Source organism: Mercenaria mercenaria, chromosome 9 (assembly GCF_021730395.1).
Source record: "Mercenaria mercenaria strain notata chromosome 9, MADL_Memer_1, whole genome shotgun sequence".
Classification (NCBI taxonomy): domain Eukaryota; kingdom Metazoa; phylum Mollusca; class Bivalvia; order Venerida; family Veneridae; genus Mercenaria; species Mercenaria mercenaria.
In genome coordinates, this window is record NC_069369.1 from 21,913,974 (window position 1) to 21,932,876 (window position 18,903).

The window sequence follows — 18,903 nt, forward strand, 5'->3', positions numbered from 1 at the left end:
AGTTCCTTATTACTTGGCCAAATTTGTACCCACATTTTCAGTTGATCATCCAGTATTTGTAGATGTATATTCGTAGAGGAATTTTTGAGGGGATATGCTTTCCAGAGTAATGGCAGTAAATTTAAGTTTAAGGAAACCTTCTTTGTGAACAGACTGTATTTCTAGGTAGCACTGCATTGTGTTTACCCATTTCTAACTGAGCTTGTATTATGATTGACTATACTATTATGCAATTATACATTTTGTGATGCTCATTGACTATACCTATTAGGCAACAATTGTTTTATTGTTGAGCCCATTTGTGGTGAGCTGGACTAAGTTGTGCGTCCGTGCATGCGTCAGTCTGTCCAATTTTGTCCAGACCATAACTTTGACATGCATGGATCAATCTTGTTTATGTTTGGCATGAATGTTTACCTCATTGAGAAGGTGTGTCATGCGCAGACCCCATGTTCCTTTCTCAAAGGTCAAAGCCACAGTGGGAGGTCAAAGGTCAAATTGAAGCTTGTCCAGGGCATTTGTTCTTCATGCTTGGTGGGATTTTGATGTTACTTGGCATGAATGTTCACCATTATGAGACAGAGTGTCATGCGCATGTTCATCTGTTAAACATGCAAAATGCACTGACAAGGCCATGTTTGTTGTTGTTATGATCTTGCTCTGATATAGGTGTAGATTTCATAAGATTTAATGTTATTACCTTTCAGATGTTTCCAGAGGCAGAGCAAGCTTTTACCCAAGTGCTTAAATTAGATAAAAATTGTAAATGCTGTTCAAGAACTTTTCGAGTGCGAACTCTCAAAAAAATGTAAGATTTTAAATGAATTTTGTGCATAAATATAGTGTGTTAGAAATCTTAATTTGTCCAGAAGGAATGGGGGTTTTGTCAGTGCCGGCTCCTGAAACTATGTCTGGAGAAAAGGGTCTTGGTATTTGGGTTTTCTTAGACATGGGGTCTTCCTCTTTCTTTATAACCTGTAATTCCCAATGACCCGAAAATTTTGTGTGATTAAAAACCGCCCAAAACAGAAAACCTTTTGCATTTGATATTGAAAAAAAGGGGGATTTATTGTTTGAGTTCTTTTATTCCCATCATGTTGCGTTTTAAGAAATCTTTAATTGGACATGTATAGTAAAAGTTTTAAAAAGGGATTTTCTTTTTAGGAAAGGGGTTTTTCACGGCCCCAAAGCTGAAGCGGGCCAAAAAAAAATACGGAAGTCCAAGCGGCCTTAGTTCATTATTAGTGGTTTGGGTAATACTTAAATTATTTTAATGTGTCTTGCTTAGTAAAATTTTTTTTTCCCTTTGTTTAGGGTCGTTTTTTAAAATTTTAGTTGGAGCCCAGTCTTCGCCCCACATCTGATTAGTATGTGAATTAAAACAAATTCACCAATGGGGGGGCAATTTTTTTTGGGAAACTATTTAAATTCAGTTTTATAAGAAATCTCTGACCCGGTTGGAGGTTTTTGCAAGAAAGAATATAAAGAAAACTGGTATATCTGTATTACGCAGAATTCTCTTCTCTTAGTTTTAGAGGAAGAGTTTTATCGGAGTCGGTTTGACTAACTTTTTTTATGCATTTTAAAGGTCAGTTATCAACCATCTGACTGACATTTTAAGGCCCCCTTCGTGGGGAAGGTAGTACTGCAAAAACCATCTGGGAAAAATTTTTTGGCTTTAAGGGAAAATTATTTTAACCGATCTAAAAATGTCCTTTTTGGTTTCAGCTAAAAAATTCTTTAAAAGGCATCAAAAAGTTTTGTTCTGACGATAAAGAATTTACTGCTTTTTCGCACATACCCGGGGACATCGGGAAAAGTGATACAAAATGGATAACCCGAACTCATTTTTTGTTTTTTAGAGGGGATGAGTATTTTTGTAGTTTGCTAAAATGGAGTAATCTTTCAAAAAAATAAAAAAATAAGTGAAGTTTCGGGACTTCCCTTTTGCTGAAAAAAAAAAGTTTCTAATTTTTAATGAAAAGACATATTCGGGTTATGTTTTTTCGATTTTGGTTTGAAGTATTTCGCTTTCAAATCATTTTTTTCATAAATTTTTCCAAGTTTTCATGGCAAAATTTATGTAGAATTCGCAATTTCAAAATTATGTCTTTAAGATTGCATAACAAAATTTGAGGGAAATTTTTGTAACGAAACATTTAATTTAGAAATGTTTATTTTCTTAAAAAGGATTTTTTTGAATCTAATTTTTTCGGGGTGTTTACAAAAAATGTGAAAAATAATGAAGTTTATGACGGAAAAATTATTTTGGAACTTAAATTTTGGCATGTTACACAGCTTTAAAAGGCTCAACATTTGTGGTATACCGCGAGGTTTTGTAGGTGGTGCTATGTAATTTTTGTACCCTTTGTTTTAAACTCAGTTACGCTAAAAAATAAACCATGTGTGGTCCTTTTTTTTTTCTTTTGTTTCTTTTTTACAAAAGCAAAAAGCAGAGCTTTTACTGTTTTTGTTTTTTTTTTTAATGTTTTATAATTTTCAGTTGCTTTATTATAAACATTTCTGATTAAACCGCATATTACTTTTAAACGAATAAGAATTAAAATGTATTTACATTTGTTCAATAACTTATGATCGCTTTATGGTGCACCGCACATTTATAATACGTCCAGAGGTTTTTTCCCATGGTCATTTCCCGGGCAATTCTTTTAAAAATTTCCCCTGGGGGTTTTAAATTTTTCTCACAGACTCTTGAAAAAAATTTTACAAATCAGTTTTTTGGTAAATTGTAAACTCCGTCCCATTTTATGGTTTAAAAAACCTTTCCCCTTTTTAAAGGGGTATTCGAAGGAACCCAATAAAAACCCCATGTCTAATTTTTGTGATTTTTAATTTTTTATTGTAGATGTTATTTATCTACTTTTTCGTCAAAAAACCCCGGGAAAGGGCCTTACTGCTTTATGGGTAGGAAATTTTTTTTACCTAAAGTCCCAGAAAAAAAATTTCATCAATTTTGCAAGGTGGGTCTTTTTTTTAAAATTTTTTTTCCTGACTTTAGTAGAATCTTGCTTGTGGAAAAAAAACTTGTTTAAAAAAGGTTCTCGCCAAGGAAAAAATTTTTTGCATCAGACCACGCTGTGCTTAATTTAATTGAAGAAAATCTCTAAAATTATCCTCTGATGGACCATTTTCAGGCTGTATGCTTCTGAATTTTTTGTCTTTCGGGAATAAATTTTTTCGGGGACCAGTACTCTGCCTAACGGGACCTCTCTGTTCTTTGCTCTCTGTCTTTTCATGTGGGGGGGCTCAAACTTGGAGTCAAATGGAGGGAACGTTCCCATGAGTATCAGGGCACTGTTTCCCTTCTTTGAAGCATTTTTGTGTAATGGTATGTCTCCCTCCAGGCGGAAGTCGCAGTTCCACCCCGGTCTTCCAAAGGGATGTGAAAAATGGACATTTTGTTCTTTAATAGTTTAACATTTTGAATAGAATCCCTTTTTCTCAAAAATCGTAATCTCTTATAAATGGATGTGGAGCTGATGTCTAAATTGGTAGAATTTTTTTTCAGGATTCACCTTTAAATTTAGTGTAAAAAAAAAGTAATTTTGTATCAGATTAAATAGGTCGATATACTATTTTGAATTTTTTTGCTGATCAACATGTAAAGGAAAAAACAGTTTTGCATGTAATCGTGAGCGTGATAAATATTTCGGGGAAAAATCTCAAATCTATTCATAAAATTACATTTGAAAAAATCATCTTGACTTAATCGGTGAGCGTCGAAAATTTTTTGGGTAAAATCAGCAAATCTCGTATTTTTAAAAATACTTTAAAGAACTTTCTAAGTTGTTATGTTTGATTGTTTTTTTTTGTTGCATGGTATTTCAGCTAAAATTGCCATTCTAGAGGGAACACGTCTTTTGTATGGGTTTGCTCATGGTTATTGTTTCAGTAAATGAATTTTCAGGTACTGATTCTGTTTTGCTAAAAAACCTTCTCTTTGACTTGGATTAAAATCGGGATACCCCCTTAAGACAGACCCCCCCCCATTTTTGGCTATAAAAATGGCTGTGTAGGAGGGCATAAAAAGTTCTTTTTTTTCCTTATACTATCCCCTAGTACAAGTCAGTAAAATTTAAACCTTTTTGATTACTTTTTCTCAAATTACATATTTTTAAATGCAAAGTTTTTTTTTGCGTTTGGTAAAGAAAAAAGTGTACATGTCTACCAAAAAGTATTGTGTTTTTTGTAAATTTTAAAAAAAGAAGCGCGGGGAAAGCTAGGTTTTGGATTACATTTAAAATTTTAACATTTTTGATTAGTGACTGGCCCCAGGGGTTGGTTTTAAGGTATGATTTAACTTTTATGATCGTCACGGGGGCGGCAAGGGGGTTACAGGTAAATTTTAACTTTTTATGATTGTCAATGGTACCGAAAGTTTAATTTTACGGTAGAATTTCAATTTAGTTAGCGTCATTTTAAACCCAAAACTGGTTTATTCAGATTTAAGTCATATTTTATGCTGTACATGGAAACAAAAACTTGGAATTCAGTCGTCACATGGTCCGCTGGTTTAATAAGGTACAATGTCACATTCATTGAGTGTATATAGTCCATCTGGTTAAAAATTCAGGTACATTCATTTTCAGTGAGCTGACATTACACGGTTTAAATTCGGGTACAATTTCCCCATTCCTGAGCTGTAAATGGTTTCCCTCTGGTTATAATTGGGTCCAATGTCACATTCAGTGACGTCATGTGTTATCAGTCCTGGAACACGACTGATGTCACATTCAATGCCCTGTCACATGGCCAGCGGTTTTGGACACAGCATTTGTAAATTCAGTGAGCTGTCACAGGGACCAGCGGTTTTGGGTCCATTCGTGCCCGTTATGTGGTCCCACTATTTGGGTGTTAATTTTATCTATTTTTCCCTCAAATGTGGGGAATATATTGATTTTTTCCCTTTGTCCACAGTCATCTGTCTGTCTGTCTGTCGCAAGTGTAGTTTGGTTTTACCCCTTGAAACTAAACTGAGATTATAAAAAAGTAAGATACTCATGCAATGGCTTGTTATCCCCGCCGAGAAATCGGGAGGGGGGTTTGAAATGGCTTTTGCCCGTCCGCAGTCATCCGTCCTTGTCCGTCCGCACCTTTCTCAGTAAATATTGGGAAAAAATTTCATGAAACTTGAAATAAAAATGAACAACATATGCGATGTGCCCCCAAATTTTTTTTTTGATTGGTCAATTTCCCTCGGGGTTTTGCCCTTGATTTTAAAAAAAATGTCGTCTGCACCATTTCTCAGTAACTAACAGGTTTGAATTTCATAAATTTGAAATAGACAGAACCAAAAACGCGTGATCCCGTCCCAAAATTTTTTTTTTTTATTTGGGGCAAAATTTTCCCCAAGGTTTTTTCCCTTGTTTTAAAGAAAAAAGTCCCCTTTAGCATTTTCATAACTAGCAGGTAAAAATTTTATCAAATGAAATAACAAAACCAAATATGCGCTATGCCCCTTAAGTTTTTTTTCGATGGTCAATTTCCCTTTAGTTTGCCTTTTTGTTTAAAAAAACCACAAACGTCATAAAAACCAAACCCCCAATTAAAATTTAATTTTAAAAAACCCCCCCTTTTTTCCACCAAATAAACATTATTTACCCCCTTCCCCCTAATTTCCCCCCCTCCCCTACTTCCCCATAAAACCCCCCCCCTCAAATACTTAAATCCAAACCCCTCACCATAACTATTTTTTCAATTTTTCTTTTCACCAAAATCTTTTAATTATATCACTTTTTATCTTTTCTCCCCATTTTTAAACTAAAATTTTAAAAAATTTTAAATTCCCAAATTAAAAAAAAAAAATATTTACTAAATTTTTCAAAACTTGAATATTTTATTTAAAATTTTAACTAGGGAAAAATTTCTTTCCCCATTTTAATTAATTTTTTTTGTTTTTCTCCAAAAAAATTTTTTTTTGAATGGGGGTTTTCATATTAAATTTACCTTTTCTTAAAGTGAGCTCATGTTTTGTTTATTTAGTATAAAATTTTCCAAATTGTCAAAGAAAATTGTTTTTTTCTGTTTGTTGCTTATGTAATGAAATTGAATTTACCCAAAAAAATGGTGAAAATCATTTTTTACTGGGGGGGAAAAAAATGCACTTAGTTATTTTATCCAGCGTGAAAAAAAATGGGGGACAAAGGGAAGTGACCCGGGGCCCAGGAAAACAGGTCCTTTTTTTTACCAGCTACTTGCTACTTGCACCTTACCTTCAATTTTCGTTTAAGTTAAATATCAGACATTTTAAAAAGTGTTAATTTCAAAAAAATATTCTGCGTATTTTTTTAGATGCTGCACTTTGATTTCCGAAAAAATTTAAAACATTTTATTTGGGAAATGATTTTTGTTTTTCGTGCTTGTCGGCAAGTAAAAAACCCGGGTTTGGGCCCCGCCCGCTTAGCTCAGTAGGGAAGCATTTGGGCTACAAAAACCGGGGGGCGCGGTTCAATCCCGGGGGGGATGTTTCGGACGATTTGATAAAAAATTTTGTCTAAAAACATTTGTCCCCCACTTTTTGATAAATTATGTGGGGAAATTTCGTTTTGCGGAGAACAGGTTTTTTACTGGTACAGAATCCGGAACCGGTTGGTTTAATGCCCCCCCGTTACATGATGAAAAATGTAAAAAAGGGGTTAAACCCAAAAAAAAACAAACAAAAAAACACGGATTTGGATTCAAAGCATAGTACTTAAACATGAAGGGCGAAGCCCGAGTGTTAATTAAAAGCATCTAACGAAAAAAATTTTTTTTTGCAAACAAAACAGCAAAAAAAAAAAAATCTATTTCCATTTTAAAGTAAATTACACCCGGGGAAAGGGGCACTAATCTGGAATCCTTTTTTTTTGGTGAAGTAGAGGGAAAATGAATGCCAAAAGTAGGGCATTTTGGAAAAAGTGTTTAAAAACAACGTAAAACCGGTGAACCCTTCTTTTTTATTTAAAGAAAAACTTTTAAAAGGGAAAATTTAATTTTTAAGATCCATAACAGTGATTTACTTTTTTGTTTGTTGCAGGGTGGGAGAAGTGGGGGTCAAAATTGTTGATAAAAATTTCCTGATCATCTATTCCAAAAGAAAGACCTGGAACATAACTTTTCGAAAAAAACCAAAGTAAAAACAACAACTAAAAGGTGACACAGATTTTCCCGTTCCAAAACTTTGCCAATTTTTGTGTGTGTGTGCGGTGTGTGGTGTTTTTGGGCCCAGGTATTTCAGCTGTTATAAAGATTACTTTTTTTTGCATTTTTTATGCTGCGTGGATTTAAACATTAAGAAGATTTTTCTTAAAAGAAGTATTTTTTTAAATTTCTTTTTTGCTTGCAAAATTTAAAATGAGTACAGGATTAGACATATCTGTTTTTAGCTTGACTATCCGAAGAATAGGAAGAACTGTTGGACTCACCTATTTGTCAGTGTCGGCATTCCGATTTTGTTAAGATTTTGTATGTAAGCTGGTATCTCAGTAACCACTTATTGGAATGGAGTGAAACTTCACACATTTATTCACTGTGAAAACTTACTAAAATTCACAGGTTCCATAACCCTTTTTTTGTGTTTTTTGCTCACCCGACCAAAAGGGTCTGGGGACTTTTGTGACCCTAATTCCGTAGTGTGTCCCTAAAAAATTTTCTAAAAAAAACTTCTTTTAAAAAAAATGGGAGAATTACACCCAAACTTCACAGGAAAATCCCTTGGGTGGCCCCCTTTCAAAATTATTCAAAAAATTAATTCCATGCGAATTGGTTCGTGGAACCGAAAGGAAAAAATTTTTTAAAAACTTCTTGTCCAAACCCAAACCCAGGGGTTTGATATCTGGGATGAGCATTTAGTGGTCCTATTCCATCCTCAATTTTGTCAAAATCCCCAACAAACCCCTTTATTTTTTTCTTTTGTTATTGGGGAGCATGCGCACTCGAATTTCTACCCCCGGAGAAAAAGTTTTTACCCCAAAGTTCCCACATTGGGCCCCGCCAATTGGAAATTTCAAACAATATGTAAGCAAGGTAGTTGCTAAGAGGATAAGGGATTTCTGATGCGATTAATAAAAATTTATTTTGAAATTTGTGTTAAGAAATTTTCCCGGGGAAAAATAAAAATATTCCTCGTAAATCGGCTCGATTGAAAGGGCGGGGCACGCTTTTCACGGGGCGATTTTTATTGGTTTGCTACTTTTGCGCGAAACGACGCTGATTGGTTTAAACATTTACCTGTAATGAACAAACCCCAAATATCGGCGAAAGTGCCCGAGGTTCATCCGGGGAAAGGGACCTCTGGTTTGGGGAAAGGGGTCCCCTACTTAAATTTTTCAAAAATTTCCCCCCCAGGGTCAAATTGGCCCCGCCCCGGGGGGTAAATGGTTTATAAGACTTATTAGGGAAAAATTTTAAAAAACTTTTGTACAAAACCACGGGCCTTTGGCTTTTTATTTGGTATGTGCACTTAGTGGTCCTTCTAAATGTTCAAATTTACCCCCCCGGGGGCAATATGGGCCCCGGCCCGGGGGTCTCAAGTTTAATAGACTTTTATAGGAAAAAAAATTTAAAAATCTTTTCTCTGAAACCCACACCTTTGGCCTTTTAATTTTGGTTGTAGCATTGTCTTTCAAAAGTATTTTAAAATTTTACCCCGGGTTGAAAAAGGCCCTGCCCTGGGGGTCCCAAGTTTTTATAGACTTATATAGGAAAAAAACTTTAAAAAACTTCTTTTCTGAAACCCTTGACCCCAGGCTTTTTATATTTTTGGTATGGTGCATTGTCTAAGTCCCCTACCAAAATTTTTCAAATTATGCCCCTGGGTTAAAAAGGGCCCGCCCTGGGGTCATTAGTTATTTGGAGTTTATAGGAAAAAAAACTTAAAAAAATCTTGTCCTATTTTTTAGACTGTCCCAAATTTTAAAAACCTGAACCCCCAAATAATTGATGCACTTGACGGACCTTTATACTGTCGTTTTCCCGTTTTTTTAAAATACAGCCTTTAAATTTTTATGACATACCAGTTTTTTCACATAAAGTAAATGAATTTTTATTGACCCGAAAAGTTGGGCTATGATTTCTTTAAAATTTATCATCGTTTTTTATTTGAAACAGTAGCTCTATTTCTCAGGTGGGATCCAGTGTTAATGACTCTCTTTTTCAAATTATGCCCATTTTTCGACTTATAAATTTTTTGGGTTAAATTTTTTGATTAAGTGGTATTCAGTTTCCCCCAAAAGAAAGGCTTTAAATTTAAAACTGTCACGGATGATCCGGGTTTTCCCCTTTATATAACTCACTTACATTTTTTCAAATTAGCCCTTTTTTTATTAGATTTTTGGTTTTTGTTGTAACTGTACTCATACCCTAGGGAAGGATTGAAACTTCACACACTTTTCACTGTGATAACGACATGCTTATAAAGACAAACTTGTTTTGCATTTTTACAAAATCATGCTTCTTTTTCAACTTACTTTTATTCAGCTGACAAAGCTGTTGAATAGTTGAGTGTTGCTGTCATCCGACAGCTCTTGTTTTTTTCCCACTACTAACTCTTTACCTATTTTTTTTTACTTGTAGTTAGCAGATTTCTTGCAAAATGCAGTCATTTATTATTTCTTGTTTTCCTCTGGTGTCTATAGTTTAAGGGCATAGTTCATAAGCAAAAATTGAAAAAAGTAGTAAAATCTAAAATTTTTTTTTTTCTTTTCGTTAATTTAAATATTAAAAATTAGGAATACTTCCCAAGGTTAAGTTAGATATATGCATCAAGAAAGTAAGAGTTACTGAACAAACTAATATATAGCACATATAAAATGGAAAATGATTTCACAAGCAAGATATGTCACTGCACAGATATGTTTTCACTACCTGTCTTGTTTTGAGGCACAGTTTTGTCAAGAGTCTGTAAAATTGTAAAGCTCTTGGAATTTCAAAATGCTATGCATATTGTTTTTTGTTGAACAAATGTCTGGGTTGTTTCCTTAACTTGACTTGGGCTTCAAATCCCAAATTTTTTTTGCTCTGTCTTTATTGTATTTTTACAGAAATTGAACTTTGCACATTTGTGCATTTTGGTTGCATGGAAAAATTTCATCTTAAATGAAGTATTTAAATTGAGTATTTGTTGTTCTTTGCCTAAGTGTTAAGTTTCAAAATTTATGGGGCCTTGGGCGTTTCAAAATTTGTGTAGCCCTGGGCATGCAAATTTGTTGTCATTTGAGCCGCGCCATGGGAAAAAACCAAACATATTGGTAGCGCCCATGGTCCAACCAGTCGCGCTCCCGCAGTCTGGTCAGGCTCCAGCTGCGAAATATTTCCCCAATTCCAAAGGTTTTAAAAGCGAAACGCAGGGACCACCAGATGCGCGGATGCGAGGCGGTCGGATCCTGCGGCGCATCCCCACTATTTGGTTTTCTCAGGGCACGGCTCTTTTTGTGGAAGACGCTAGTTTTTCTTGCATTTTCAGTGACCCCATTTTTCACTTGTTTTTAGAAAATAAAGTCTTAAAAAATACTTTTTGTTAATGTAGTTTTAAAATTACCCCAACTCTCGCATAAAAAGATGATCATTTTTTTTTTTGTCGACCCCCACTTGCAAAGCAAGACATGTTGTTAAAAGGGCTGTTGGTGTATGTGCAGCGTGCGTGCGTGTCCATATTTTTTTTTCCGGCCCATAATTTTTGTATGCAGGAAAATCCTGTTTATATTTGTCAAAAATTTTTATTCATTGAGAAAAGGGTCGTGCAAAAACGACGGGTTTTCCATCTCAAGGTCAAGTCCATTGGGGGTCCAATGTCATTTCAGATTTGCCCGGGGCCCACAACTTTAACATATTTTGAGAAACTTGTTTATATTTGGCGTGAATGTTAACACTTTGGACAATAGTCTTGCACAAACAACATTTTCCTTTTAAAGGGTCAAGGTCACATTGGAGGTCAAAGGGCATGAAGATTTTGTCGGCCTGTACTTTGACATGTATTGGGAAATATTGTTTATTTTTGGTATGAATGTTTTCTTAGTGAAGAGTTCTGGCAACCCCAGGTTCCATCTCATGGTCAAGGTCACAGAGAAGGTCGGGCATTCAGTCTTGTTGGGCCCCCAACTTTGACTGCATTGAGGAATCTTGTTTTTTTTTTTCCTGAATGTTAAACCCAAAGAAGACCCCAAAACTTTTAGGGCAAGGGAACATTGCGGGCAAATGCGGGGTTGACCCTGTTGCCCTGGCATTTTATAAAAGGGGTAAAGGACTGAACCGTATGTATTTTTTTCATTTTTAAGTTCTCAAAAAAATTTGATCGCTGTTTGCTTAGCTATCCCCATTGGGGAAAACTTTTGAACTAACCATTTTAATCAAATGATTTAAATAGATAACTGAAATTTTTCACCCCTTTGGAAAAAGAGCAAGTGTTTGTTTTTGTTTGTTTAAAACACATTTTTTTCACTTAAAAATTAACATTATTTGAATTTTTTTTTTTTTTTTGGCATCCACTAAATCTATTTTTCCCATGGCCCTTTTATATAATGTTTACTTTTTGGTAAAAATTAGATATATTAGTGTTTTATGCTTTACCCCTATTTGGCCGTGCCAGGAAAACCAAAATAGGGGTTTCGACCACAGATCCAGACCGCCTGCGCTCCCCCGCAGTCTGGTCAGGATCCATGCTGTCGCTAACGTTTCCCAATTCCAAAAGGGTTTAAACGAAAAGCAGGAGCCGACCCGACTGCGCGGATCCCCAGGTGGGCGGGTCCATGCTGGGCGCAAAGCCCCTAATTTTTTTTTCTCATGGCGCGGCTCATTTCACTTAATTTTCATACATCTGTCTTCTCTTAGTACTAACCATTGAGAGAGTCATCTTGGAACAGTAGGTCATCTGGGAACAGTTGGTCAAGGTCACTGTGCGGAAGCTGGATATCTTTCAGTAAGGTGCGGGGTTTTAGAATTTCTGGTTAGAGTCGTTTAAATGCCCCTTAATGGACATTTTTGGGTCTTCATCTACCTACACTGTATTATGTCTACCATTTTTAGTTAATAGTGACCATCTTACCCAGAAATACACGAAAAGTACTAACACTTTAAATACAGCTGTGAGATCTTTCAGATATGACCAAGGTAATTAAAAAAAGAAGAAAAAACCTACTTAAAGCAGCATGCCTCCAGATTTGGCTAAAAATAATCTTTCTTTCAAATTTAAATTTGGTCTATTTTGAAAATTTGAATATGATTTTTTTTTTTTTTAAAATATTTTAAAAGTTCCAAATCAAAAAAAAAAAGATGACCGTTTCGGGTATCAACCCCCGGGCCGCCGTGGGAATAAAGACATTTCCCTTTGGCGTAACCAAACACATAGCAAAAAAGTGAAAATGATTCAAAATAAGATATTTATAACGATTTTCCTTGATAAAACTTGGATGCTTTTTTGATTTCATGTAAAAGCAGTAAAACAGCAAATTTTAATGGTGTCCGTAACATAAATTTTTTCAGTAAAAAATTTTAAAGCCTTTTTTTTAAAAAATAAGCTTATTTCAAAATATCTAAAAAAAAATTTTTTTTTGTTGTCGGGGACCCGGAGGGATGCCGCTTTAATACCAAACGCTAGTTTTAACAATGTACAACTTATGGAATAAACTGTGTGAAACGCATTTGTACAATCAGGGTTTGCACAGGCCTTGAAAAGTCCTTGAATTTGATTCCTGAACCTTGAAAATTCCTTGAAAATGACTAAAACTGTAAGAAGAAACAAAAACTTGAAAAATACTAGAATTTCTTTTAAAAAAGTCTGAATTTGATGAAAAAATGAAAGATATTGTTAGCAACTGCTTTTGTTCAAAGAATGAATTTACAAATAAAAACGTAAAAATTCAAGATACAATGTAATTTGAAAAAATAAAATATAGTTGATCATCTATCTGCTTTGCATCACTATTAGTCATAAATCATGAGAATAAAGATGTTGGGACTAAGATTTTAAGACATGGTTTAAGAAAAATATTCCTTGAAAAAGGGGAAAGAAAGAGTTTGTAATCTCTGTCAATAACTATGAATGCAATATCATGTATTTTGTATCCCTCAGAATGTGTCAGATATAGAATAATGTTATATGTGCTACTCTAATGCTAGGTGTCGGAGCTTTCTCAATGGCATCAGTGTATGAAATAGCAGTTTGCATGACCTTTGACCCCATTTATAACCTTTGTTTTAGGGCCAGGGCGAGAGAGTTAGTTTTGTTGTAGAAGTCTGTCAGGATTATCCAAGGTATCTAGCTCACTGTAATCTCTATCAACTTAAATGTCTCCAGCAAAATGCCGAGGCAGTTTCTTTCAGTTACTGTTGCATTGTGTTGTGAGCAGAGTTTTCTACAGCAATCTGTTTAGACAAAAAAAGAGAGAATTGAACACTGTACAGTACACTCTTTCCTATGTCTTTGGTTTGATAATTAGAAAGACACCCACTGCAGACATCAAATCTAACAGGCAATATGAAAAAAGAAATCATAAGCACAGAAAATGAAAGTTGTACTTTTTCGGATGTGATAATAGATTACAGGGGAATATGATAATGGGTGATATGAAGAGAAAATATCACACACCCAGAAAACAGAAGTAACATTTTCATGCATGAATTGTTAGATTTCTGGGGAAAATAATTATGTGTAATATTCAATTTCAACCAATGAAGAATTTTTATTGAGCATTTACATGTTGTGTTATATATATTACAGTACATACAATGTGATATTTCAGAGTGTTGTTTTGAGTGTGTCAAGGTTTTACTGTTAGAGTTTTGTTAAAGAATTGTCTTATATTTCTTTGTATTCAGAGATAATTTAGTGGCCTTTTAATATATGGTTTAAAATTACCAAGATGGTTAATATACTAGTTACAAAAAATTAAGCTCTCTGTATGGCTAGTTAGTGTCACTGTGTGTATCATCATTGGCTATTGTGTCACTTGTACCCAGACTTAAGGAAAGTTGGAAAAAATAGCTGGACATAGGTCCAGCAATGCCTAAAAATCTGCCGGACCGAAAAACAGTATGCCGGACTGAAAAATAATGCTCAGGACAGAACCTAAAAACCAGGTGCGATTTTTAGATCAACCATCAGGTCAATCATCTTAATTTAGTACATTTTTTCTTTTCATTATAATTGTCGGGCGTTAATTTACGTTCTTTGCCGGTTCTGTCCGGCATAATATTTTAGTGACGCCATTTTGATGTGTTGTCTGAGATGTTGCGGTTCTAGGAGTACGGTAAATGTCAGTCAGACGGCATCCGGATTAAGAAACGGCGGACCATGCCAAATTTTTTTCCGGTATTGTCGGACAGACAAATTTCCAGAAGTCTGTTGTACCCGAGATAAGACAGCTAACCTTTTCTCTGTACTATAACTAGTAAGCACATCTCTGTAATATATCATACCTTGCTGACCAGTTAGTAAGTCATTATGTATCTTAGCCATTTACACTGCATTGTAGCTAGCCAGTCAATCCATACTTATTATCATTCAGTCAGTGCATTTTAGCTAGCTAGTCACTGGAATATACTAGTCAGTCTCTGTGTATTAGAGGTAGTTACTCAGCCACACTGTATTATAGATGGCCAGGTGCTTTGTATTATAGCAAGTTACTAAGTCACTTTGTACTATAGCTAGTATTTTAGATAGCAAATGTTTAGTCACTATGTATTGTAGTTAGACAATCTCTGTATCTTAAATGTAGTTACTCAACCACACTGTATTGTAGCTAGCCAGTCTTAGTATAGTGAAGCTAGTTATTCTGTTAGTCTGTGTCTTTCTGTATTCTACTTAGGTATTCGTTCACTGTATTGTAGCCAGCCAGTCCATCTGTATAGCCAGTCACACAGTGGTATAACTTGTTATTTAGTGACTCTATATTGTAGGTGCCAGTCATTCTGTGTACTATAGCTAGTTATTCAGTCATTTTCTATAAAAGCTTTGAATAATTTGTCACTCTCTGTGTTAAAGCTAGTTATTCAGTCATTGCAAATTAGAGCTAGTTACTTAGTCCCTGTGTATTTTATCTAACTAGTTTCTTTGTATTATAGCTGGTCATAATATATTAGAGCTAGCCATTTAGTCTCTGTATCTAGTAGCTAGCCATTCACAATTTATCTTAGCTGCAAATACTTATATCTGTTAACATCACCCTATATTTCTTCTTTCCTCTGTATGATTAAGGCACATTTGATATCACTATTCTTGAGTACACCTTTAGTGAATAGAAAGATGAGAAATTCTTAGCAGTATACATTATTGTTACACAGTTCTTAGCATGTTAGGCCCAGAATAAGGAATTGTGTACTGCTTCTTTCTTTTGATGGATCCAGTCGACTGATAGCTCACTAACATTTAATGGACAGAAATGCTTTTTTTTTTGTGTGTTATGTTTTATCAGCAGTATTTCAGTTTCTGGTATATCACGGAAGTTAACCTGTTGGTGCTCCTAGATTTCACACCAGTACTTACTTGTTTTCAATAATTGACAATTTTCTCACATGAAGTCAAGGTGGATGACTGAAAAAAAAAACAACTGGGATATGTTTACCTTACCTGTGGATGTCATAATCTTTTGATTTTTTTTATACCAGTGTGTGCTGAATAGACATGCTATCCTAAATATTGAAAATTTGCTTATTTAAAAAAGATGAAAGGTCACAAGTTTTTCCTAATGACAGCATGGCCAGTTTATGTAATAGTGCATCTTGCAAATAAGGATGATTTTTACATAGGCTTTATTTAGCAGTTTTATGTATAGAAGACTTATTTACAGTATTTACAGTGTTAAGTTTTCATGAAATATGAGAGTTTGTTTTGGGGAAATTATGCAGATTATTTTTCATGATTATTTTGAATAAGTGAAAGGCAATTATTGGCGAATACTAACGAAAATGAAACAGTTATGAATAGTACCAAGTCTACAATAGTTAGGCAGAATTTTTTTTATTTAAGGTGGAGAACGATGACATTTATCATATGATGATTTTTATCTTTATAACCTACATCTGTGTTAAGTAAGACTTACATAAAAGAGCAAGAAAATCTTAGCTTTGTTTTCCATTTCCTGTGAAGATTTGATAGTACTACACCAGTCTAATTTCTATATATATTTCACCTACATATCTAAAAAGGTACTGCTCATCTTTTGGTAAATAAACTTAAATTGGGTTTAGTGGAGTAAGAAAAGAAGTATTTCAACAATTTTTCTATTGTTCTTCTCTAAACTTCACCAACAGTAAATGTTAAGGGCGGACTTTAACAAACATATGTTTTTATTTTTTTTATTGTTTTATTCTGCTAGATAAGGATATTTAGGGGTATGTATTTAGGTAACATTTGCACGAAGAGAGCGTGCTTTCTATTTGTTGTCATCGTCCATTGATATTGTGAAAAGCTTTTAATACAAAAATGGAGGTTAAACAGTGGGCTGCTTTAAAGCTCACCTGAGCACTTCCTCCTCAGGGTGAACTATTGTGATCACACACTGTCTGTCCTACTGTCTATAATTTTCTTCAAAGGACATGCCAGTTGAAACCATATGTTAGAAGTTGATGAAACTTGGCCAGGATGTTCCCCAACCAAAGTTGTTTAAAGAATTTCAGTCCAGCTATGGTTGCCATGGTGATAGAAAAGAGAAACTTTAAAAATCTTCTCAGAAACCCACTTGCCAGATTTCAAAATACTTTGACAGGAAAATCCATTGGTTGGCCCTCTATCAAGAGTTTTCAAACTATTCTGGTTGTTGAAAAACACTGACACTAGAGGGCATGGTTATGAAGAAAATCATCTTGTCAGAAACTGCAGGTCCGATTTTCAAATAATTTCACACAGATGTTCCTTTGATAACCAAATAGTTATTCTGATACATCAGATATCATGGTCAACAGAAGGCATGGACACTTTCCTCTTTATGTATATAAAATGGGAACTTTAACAAATCTTCTTGTTAGTGTTAACATAGAGGTCACAATTTTGATGCAATCTTAATGAAACTTGGTCAGAATGTTTGTCTCAGTAAAATCGTGGGTAAGTTCAAAACTGGATTGCCTGGGTTTATTTAAGTACATGGGATATATAAACCGTGTTAACACTCTAGAAAGCATATTTTCTACCTGGTCTTTATGAACCCTGATCAGAGTGTTTTTCTTTATGAAATCAGTTCATATTCTAAACTGGTTCATCTAGGATGAAAAAACTAGGTCATTATGTCCACATTTTCTACCTGAACTCCAAAAGGGTTTGTTAGAATATTTGTTTTGAATTAATGAAATCTATGACAAAGTCTAAAGCTGGAAAGTCGCCATATGACCTATCATATGTCGGTGCGACGTGAAATCCAACAAAAAAAAAAAAAAAAAAAAAAAAAAAAAAAAAAAAAAAAAAATTGGTTGCTTGAGGTCAAAAACTAGGTCACTAGGTCAATTTGTAGGAAAGCTATATTAACATTCTAGATGCCACATTTTCTACCCAAGCTTTATAAATGCTTGTTAGAATGTTGTTGTTTTTAGCTCACCTGTCACAAAGTGACAAGGTGAGCTTTTGTGATCGCGCTGTGTCCGTCGTCCGTCCGTGCGTCAGTGCGTCCGTGCGTCCGTGCGTCCGTAAACTTTTGCTTGTGACCACTCTAGAGGTCACATTTTTCATGGGATCTTTATGAAAGTTGGTCAGAATGTTCATCTTGATGATATCTAGGTCAAGTTCGAAACTGGATCACGTGCCATCAAAAACTAGGTCAGTAGGTCTAAAAATAGAAAAACCTTGTGACCTCTCTAGAGGCCATATATTTCATAAGATCTTCATGAAAATTGGTCAGAATGTTCACCTTGATAATATCTAGGTCAAGTTCGAAACTGGGTCACGTGGGTTCAAAAACTAGGTCAGTAGGTCTAAAAATAGAAAAACCTTGTGACCTCTCTAGAGGCCATATTTTTCATGAGATCTTCATGAATATTGGTCAGATTGTTTACCTTGATGATATCTAGGTCAAGTTCGAAACTGGGTCACGTAGGGTCAAAAACTAGGTCATTAGGTCTAAAAATAGAAAAACCTTGTGACCTCTCTAGAGGCCATATTTCTCAATGGATCTTCATGAAAATTGGTCAGAATGTTCACCTTGATGATATCTAGGTCAAGTTCGAAACTGGGTCACGTGGGGTTAAAAACTAGGTCAGTAGATCTAAAAATAGAAAAACCTTGTGACCTCTCTAGAGGCCATATTTTTCATGAGGTCTTCATGAATATTGGTCAGAATGTTCACCTTGATGATATCTAGGTCAAGTTCGAAACTGGGTCATGTGGGGTCAAAAACTAGGTCAGTAGATCTAAAAATAGAAAAACCTTGTGACCTCTCTAGAGGCCATATTTCTCAATGGATCTTCATGAAAATTGGTGAGAATGTTCACCTTGATGATATCTAGGTCAAGTTCGAAACTGGGTCATGTGCGGTCAAAAACTAGGTCAGTAGGTCTAAAAATAGGAAAACCTTGTGACCTCTCTAGAGGCGACATTTTTCATGAGATCTTCATGATTACTGGTCAGAATGTTCACCTTGATGATATCTAGGTCAAGTTCGAAACTGGGTCACGTGGGGTTAAAAACTAGGTCAGTAGATCTAAAAATAGAAAAAACCTTGTGACCTCTCTAGAGGCCATATTTCTCAATGGATCTTCATGAAAATTGGTGAGAATGTTCAGCTTGAGGATATCTAGGTCATGTTTGTAACTGGGTCATGTGCGGTCAAAAACTAGGTCAGTAGGTCGAAAAATAGAAAAACCTTGTGACCTCTCTAGAGGCCATATTTTTCACGAGATCTTCATGAAAATTGGTGAGAATGTTCACCTTGATGATATCTAGGTCAAGTTTAAAAGTGGGTCACGTGCCTTCAAAAACTAGGC

The 18,903-nt window shown here is 34.9% G+C and overlaps 1 protein-coding gene across 1 annotated transcript in view; it reads left to right on the forward strand.

Annotated features, from left to right (window-relative positions):
• LOC123546690 (uncharacterized) overlaps positions 1-18,903 on the forward strand; it is a 65,757-nt gene that overhangs the window by 26,606 nt on the left and 20,248 nt on the right. Inside the window, exon 14 of the mRNA XM_053550452.1 lies at positions 708-808. Coding sequence (XP_053406427.1) covers positions 708-808 — 101 coding nt within the window. The remainder of the gene's footprint in view (positions 1-707; positions 809-18,903) is intronic.